This window comes from Hylaeus volcanicus, chromosome 6 (assembly GCF_026283585.1).
Source record: "Hylaeus volcanicus isolate JK05 chromosome 6, UHH_iyHylVolc1.0_haploid, whole genome shotgun sequence".
Taxonomy (NCBI): Eukaryota; Metazoa; Arthropoda; class Insecta; order Hymenoptera; family Colletidae; genus Hylaeus; species Hylaeus volcanicus.
In genome coordinates, this window is record NC_071981.1 from 26,149,492 (window position 1) to 26,156,976 (window position 7,485).

Consider the following 7,485-nt stretch of genomic DNA (forward strand, 5'->3'; position numbering starts at 1 on the left):
CGCGTCAACGAAAAGCGTCGAGTGATGTTGATCGATATGAATTACCAATGACAATTTCTCTCGTCCGGAAAAAGGAGCAATTGTAGCTACGCTAACGCCGACGACGAATCGTCTAAAGTCTAAACGACCGCAAACGTTGGAATAACACGAGTCCTCGTGATAATCGAATTTATTTGATTCATAACCATGTTACATATGATCGGAAGAATCATGATTTACCGTTGATTATATCTAATAGTTTCTGAATCGTCAGGTCCTTCAAAGATGTATTCATCATTTTGACAACTGACGGTGTCACATACGCCATCAGGTTGTCTTGATAGTCTTCGATCAGTTGTGGCGTTATTTCGGATGCGATGGTGCTCACGAGTTTGGACATTTCTGCGTCGTTGTACAATCCGGTGATTTTGAACTGTGCCATTAAAGATGATAAAGACCGTTAGTTACACGAGATGATATTATTTTCTCTTAAACTCGTACTTACGTCAAGTTCTTTCAGATGAACGTGCAACGCGAGGTTTTTAACATATATTTTTTTCTCCTCGGATATGCCCAAGTGTACGACTGCATCTACCGTGAGACCCTTAACGACAGCCCTGAATATGTAGAAAGACAAATCATTTCCTTGTTTATGCTATCGAAATTTCTACATTTGGTCGAAATTCGATAATCTTTGTTCGCGGTCTGTAGAAATCTATGCCTTTTCGAATATTTCTACTGTATCTGTCTCGGTCAGAGATGCAGTTACCGTTGCGCAACGCGCGGCGACTCGAATTGGCCAAGTTTAGAACACTATGCAAATACCGGTACCAGATAACCAACTAAACGACTTTCTTTTCTTCTGCGAGTCAATTTTCAATGTTACCAATACCTTCTTCTCGTTACAAATGATTTGTTGTTCTATCTAGTTTTACATACATATACTGTCAAGTATACGTCACATCAAGTACAAACATAATCGAATCTGTTAGTCTAGAGAACATGGGCTATACACATGGAACAATGTTTGTAAGTACTATTTCTCGTTGCAATCTGTAGAAAGAAGATACGTGACGTTGATCTGTTCTCTGTTTAAATTGTAGTATAGATTGTTCCGATTTATATTAGCCAGCTAAACTCTCAAATTGGACCGGATCATTTAGTTGTTCTTTTCCGATATAAACTGTTGTTAAAATTTGGCGAAATATAGATAGGATAGGATATAGGAGCTCTGCAATTGATCAAAGCTGGAAAAGAAGAAATCGATCAGGTAGAAACTTACGCGATAATTCCGTCTCCGTAGAAGGATATAGTGTCGACGATTTTTCCATTCGCAACGTTGTATCTGGTCATAAGATTCATCTCGCTCCACGTGAGACTGATATTTGCTTGAAATCCAACAAGCTTGAAATCGCCCTGATTCACCGTATAGGCGGACAAACCGACCCCACGAAGGTTATCCAACGAAGCTGACAATCTGTTAACGAAAACAAACCAACGGTCGTTGACTCTTTCACTTGACCGATACTAGCAAGAAATCGCACACACATACAATCATTACTTTCAAAGTTAATTGTTCGAATGAACGATGAACGTTGAACGTTGAACGATGAACGTTGAACGATGAACGTTGAACGATGAACGTTGAACGATGAACGATGAACGATGAACGATGAACGATGAACGATGAACGATGAACGATGAACGATTAACGATGAACGATGAACGATGAACGATGAACGATTAACGATTAACGATTAACGATTAAGGATCTATCGAGCGAATACTCACTCGATTAACTCTTTTTCGTTCAAGTTGACGTTGACGTGGTTCACCTGAAGAGGATCGAGAACGGGAATGCCAAATTCCGAATTTCCGGTCTTTAAAATATCCTTGAATTTTTCCAGAAATCCAACGAGCATTCCATTCTTATCATAATTCTCAATATCCATGTTTCCTGAAAGGAGGAAAACGGTTGCGGTAAATTAGTCTCGTACTCGTTCGGTTCGCACTAGGAATGAAATGGAATAGAGTAAAAGTGAAACAGATACGAGCCCGAATCATCGACGAATCGACGAGTTCGGTTTCGATGGACACCGAAAACAAAAGTTTTTACTCACGTTGCGCCGCTTCGACTCCGCCGCGCATAAAAGCATGGCAAGAGACCAAGATCGCAATCATCACCGTTGCGGACAGTTGCATTTTTCTGAAACCGAAACGAGGAACATCGATCAGAACATGTTAAGATTTTCTCTACATCGCTAACGCTACTAACATTCATAATCGAATCTTGACTTGATTTTACTAGCGATCCGAGCTGCGTCGCGTCGCGTCGCGTCGAGTCGAGTCGAGTCGAGTCGAGTCGAATTTATATGTTGGAATTTGAAATTTGTTCGTAGACTAACGCAATTCCGCGAATTCGCTTCTTCGTACAGATTCGTTTTCATTTTCGTTTTCCTTTCCCTAACTCGTAGACAACAGAAATGTTGAACCTCATCGTTAGTCAGAACGATCGAAACGCGTGATTGCAAACGCGATGCTCGATCGACTTTCCAGACCAATAATAATTGACTGTTAATACTCACGATTTCGATTTTGATGACCGACGCGTATAAAGTATGCCACCGAGTTGTCGACTTGTATCGACGATCATCTCTTATATAAGCGTCGATATCGTTAATTTGCACGTTTAAATCTCTTATCGAATGCACATTATCTCAAGTACTCGATCACTTCATTGATGGATCGTCAAAACAATGATTCGAAAGTACCAGATTCTCGCAAGTATGAAAACTGTGAAAAATCGTACAGTTTCGAAAAAGGGTATTAATATTAATTATTCAATTATTGAATAGTTAATTGCAATCGAGAGGCATTATGTGTACATTATGTGCATTATGTCGACAACGTTCATTGTCATTTGTTAATCGAATTGCATTTTGCCCGACAATGACAAGCTGATGGATCACGGCTATCGATTTCATCACGGTATCGTGATTAATTTTGTGTTATTATTATCATTGATATAAGGACAATTTAAAGTTGACGTAGGTTCAATAAAGATTAATCCAGGTCCCAGTTATCCAGGGCCATTCGTACAAGTATTCCGTATCTAACCGGTAACGAAATCGCCTACTCTATTAACCTCTTGATACACCTATACCGCTTTCACCGATATATGTATTATATATATACATATATGTATATATTTGTTAGCTAACGTAACGATAACGCAACGGTGAAAAAGCATTTTACGCTATTTTTCTTGGACCATTGCGTTCGGCCTACATCGAGTTTTCGTTGCGAGGCGAGGTCTCGAGTCTCGAGTCTCGAGTCTCGAGGCGCTTCACCACTAGCCGAAATCTTCCGAGGGTTTTTCTTTGTTTAGTTTCGGAAAGCGTGCCTCGAATCCTTTACGATCCTTTTACGATTTATTACTCTCCCACTATTGTTTATTTTCTAACTCGTCGACTGCCATTGTCCGTCCTTCCTCTGTCTCGTTGTTCCGATTTCAGGATTCCGATAACCGTTTGCGTATTTAAACCTCAACGATCGATATCACGTGAATTTCATGGTCAGCGAAAATAGCCTTTTCGGATTTATGGTAATTCACGGTCCGTTCTTCGCGTTTCGATAATAATCGATGACGGGCATCAGTTTGCCACTTGCTCGACATTGCAAGTGCAACAAACAGCCGATGCCAGGGTTTCCTCCAACGTTGTTACTATTCCGCGCGCTCGTTCTATCGAAAAATTATCGAGAGAAGAGAAATTAACGGAAATGTACAATAATATACGCTGCAATCGCATATTTGTAATTCGGGAAAAGAATGTTGGAAATCGTCATCAGTCATCCCGCATCGGCCCCATCGTAAAGATTAAATCCTGTTAGTTCTTGGTATGGATACTCGAACGAGGTTTCAAATTTCAACACACATCCGGAAATGAAGAACGATATTTTAGTTTTAATTCGTAGACATGGTAAATTGAAAAACGTAAAGAATTCAAATTCGGCGGTAAATTCGATTGGCAGCAGTCGATGGAAAAGTTGTGTTTGCAAGTATCATCGACGATTGGCGCGTACGATTGTCAAGAGGTAGTAAATATTTGGTTCGATCGGTGACGGCCGCAGCAGCGAGGCTCTCGTCGTCAAAGAAGAATACAGAGAGAAACGGAAGAATAAATGATACGAAGCAAACGAAAGAAAAAAGAGGAGGTGGGAATAGGTTGACAAGCGATAGCGCGTAAGAAACGCAAAACCGAAGGAGGAGTGAATACTAGAAGAGACAGAATGTGTGAGAGAGGGGGGTGGGTCAGTAGAAGCTCGCGGCGCGGCGCGGCGCGGCACGGTGCGGCACGGTGCGGAGCGGAGCGAAGAGGTGGGACAATGAGACTGGGATAGGGGTGGTCGGGCGAAGGGTGAGATAGGTAGAGTGGGGTGAAACTGAGAGGGGATGCCAGGCCAGTTCACCCTTACTAGCCGTAGCTCGAGTCGTCAGTGCGGCCTGAACGGTTAATCGGCCTACTTCTCCTTCGAATAGTTGTCGCCTTGATTTCTCTCTCTCTCTTTCTCTTTTTCTCTTCTTCTCCTCTTCTCCATCCCCCCACCCTTCTCATTCTCTCTCGTGTTCGTGATTTGCGTCGTTCAAGTCAAAGTCAAAGTCAAAGTCAAAGTCAAAGTCAAAGTCGAAATCGAAATCGAAATCGAAATCGTCGTCGCCGTTGGTGATTGTGGTGGTGTCGTTTCTATCGGCAATTACGAGCGCGAAAGTTGGAGTCAAAGATCGCAATTGCAACTCCAAAGAGCGGAAAAGCTCGTTCGGAAGAGAGAGGAACGTCCATCCGTGGGTCGACTCGTGGCTCGGTGTGCTCGAATTGTTACGACAACAGACTGGTCGTCGAACGAAGGATAACGAAAGTTGCAGAGAAAGAAGAAAACGTCAAGTCAGGATCGACCGTCGACGTCGACGTCGACGTCGACGAAACACAGCAGCCGCCGCGCCGAGCAGCGAGGAACGACAACGAGTTAGGCGAGCAGCGGACTGGACAAGCAGTTCCAACCATCCAACTTGCAACGTGTCGAGTCGAAGGTTCCGCGCGAATCTTGTTTCTCGCTACTTGGCATCGTCGTCGAACTGGACACACAGGAACGGAGAAGGTGGCGACCGCGACGGTGCTCGCTCTATTGGAAATTCGTAAGTCTGATTTCGCATTTCTCTTTCCCCAAAGATCGATTCCCGTTGCGTATGCTCTGCGATCGAATCTGTGTCTCTCGATATCTCAGTCCTCGTACTCTGCGCTTCCGAGTCCTAGGAAGAAGAGCCGAGAGTTTCCGTGTCGGACAATTGACGATAGAGCGCAATTGCCGACGATTCATCGTTGATGAATAGACGCATAGAGAGTAACGAGTTGACCCACCGCGATATCTTTCGATGGCGGAAAGTAATATATCGAGATTAGGTAAACGGTAACACGAGGCACGAGGCTATGTAGTTGGTCAGTTGGTAGGTAGATATATCGTAGTACAAGAGGTGTCTCGAGATTCAATCGCGGCGCGGCACGCGTCGCGCTCGATTCTGGCCGGCACAGTTTTTCACGCGGTACCATCCTCGTGGAAAGTGGAAACGGGTTACGGCGACGGTAACCCGGAGAGCTTATTTAACATTTTTACTTGGATTTTTGCGTTAGCGAAACGTTTTTTCCTCAGAGTTACGCATCGTAACCCAGCAACGGTGAGTTGATTCCGTTTTCCTCGTGCTAGAAGAGACGTAGATACGTTTACCCTGATCAATTTCAACTGGCCAGCATTTAACGTTTGGGTTAATGCTGTCGCGGTTTATTCATAGCTACACTTTCCGAACGAAAATTATACAAGTGTTGATCACAGCCAACTCGCCGAACGATCAAATTTGCTGAAAATTTCACAGCGGTCCATCTTGGAATAGCCAAAGCTCTCGCGTACTTGGCGATATATTTTCGATACAACCATTCTGGAATTTGTCATTTTTCGTAGTCGTGGTGTTATAACCGACAAAATAACCGTACCATCGGAGATGTGCGAATACTCGTTACGTTGGAGTTGTACTCGATAAATAAAGCACCGTTTAGATCGAAGCGATGGAATAGAAGAGCCGTACCAGTACGCGGGTGGAATATCGATTGTTGACTAAGAATCGTTTGCCAACAATCCTATTAGCACGCGTGAGTTACGGCGCAAAGCTATGCCGTGCCACGCCGCGCCGCATCGCATCAACGATAAGATCGGCAAACGGATATCGAGGAATATGTGACACGGATTAACGGAGGTAGGCCTGCCAGCTTTTGGCGATAAATTTCGATAGGCTTAAGCCCGCTGGATGCACTCGAGATCGAAGATCGGATTTTCCTAGCCGAGGTCAACCGATAAATATCCTCGCACACGATAGTCGTACACGGTGAAGGCCGTTCCGCCCTTCGATGTACTATCGAATCATTAACCAAATATCGTAACGTAGCTGCGAATATCCATACTAGCCTTCCAAGGAACAGCTCGTGTTCACTGCTCCTCGTAAACTCGACGCTGACAATGAGTAACGACTAACGACTAATGAATATCCGACACCAACTGACTTTGTGTCGACGCTACAATACCTAATCCTGCTGTCGTTCCCTTTCTTTACGATAAACGATGTCCATTCGAGAGTCGGCTTCTGATGGACGTTAACCATGCTAGGCCTCCCGCTATAAACTGCTGCTGTACCAATTGAATTAATCGAAATTTTATTGGTAAAATTGAACATCATATTTTCGGAGATCCATATCTACTTAACAACTTTAACATTCATAAAGATACTTAATTTAACTACTTTTTTCACTTTTTAGTCGAATCCATTTCTTCCAAACCTTCCAAGTAATTCCAGTAAATCGACTTTACTCGTGAAAGCATCGGTACTTTTGTAACGAAAGTCTCGTAAGAAATCTCCTAACCTACATAGTAAACCTATCGTTAAGACTTTACGAGCAGAATGACCCGCGACCGTCCGTATCGCAATTGATCACGCACTGATCGTTGAACAAACAAAAAATCAACCTTGAAACCGAACCATCGAATCCGTCGAGTTATCGATTGGCAAATCGTCGAGATTTAACCGATCGATATCGCGTCTTTTCTCAATTATCTACAGAATCTACACGCTTTTTTAAATTATGTTACGCGAATGTGGAAAAAACATGCGATGTGGTATACGTCGAGTACGTCTCGGACGCCGACGCGACGCGACGCGCTGCCTGCGGGTCGAAGTAATCAAATCTTTGAGATAATTTCGGAAAGAATTTTATTTAGACGAGACGTCCACGAGACGTTTTCACTTCACTACGTCTCCTAAATTTCGCAGATTACGGAAAGTGAAATTACATGGCTCGATGAGCGTACCGACCTGTAATTTATAGCACACATATATGTATACACACAAACAATATATATAGATAGATAGATAGATAGATAGATAGATAGATAGATAGATAGATA

General features: G+C 43.2%; 2 protein-coding genes across 4 annotated transcripts in view; one reads left to right on the forward strand and one right to left on the reverse strand.

Annotated features, from left to right (window-relative positions):
• Nucleotides 1-154: 154 nt before the first annotated feature.
• The window catches only part of LOC128878792 (uncharacterized), a 13,242-nt gene continuing 5,911 nt past the window's right edge, over nucleotides 155-7,485 (reverse strand). The window contains exons 1-6 of one of the 3 annotated variants that reach the window (XM_054127319.1): nucleotides 6,493-6,532; nucleotides 2,100-2,185; nucleotides 1,771-1,936; nucleotides 1,262-1,456; nucleotides 485-596; nucleotides 155-412 (exon numbers count right to left, since the gene is read on the reverse strand). In XM_054127319.1, coding sequence (XP_053983294.1) covers nucleotides 209-412; nucleotides 485-596; nucleotides 1,262-1,456; nucleotides 1,771-1,936; nucleotides 2,100-2,181 — 759 coding nt within the window. In that variant the 5' untranslated portion in view covers nucleotides 2,182-2,185; nucleotides 6,493-6,532 and the 3' untranslated portion in view covers nucleotides 155-208. Of the gene's footprint in view, nucleotides 413-484; nucleotides 597-1,261; nucleotides 1,457-1,770; nucleotides 1,937-2,099; nucleotides 2,186-2,564; nucleotides 2,769-6,492; nucleotides 6,533-7,485 lie in introns of those variants that run through there. The other 2 variants (XM_054127317.1, XM_054127320.1) reach the window with 2 other exon arrangements.
• LOC128878787 (acetylcholinesterase-like) overlaps nucleotides 3,715-7,485 on the forward strand; it is a 30,831-nt gene continuing 27,060 nt past the window's right edge. The window contains exon 1 of the mRNA XM_054127309.1: nucleotides 3,715-5,173. The gene's annotated coding sequence lies outside the window, so the exon portion shown is untranslated. The remainder of the gene's footprint in view (nucleotides 5,174-7,485) is intronic.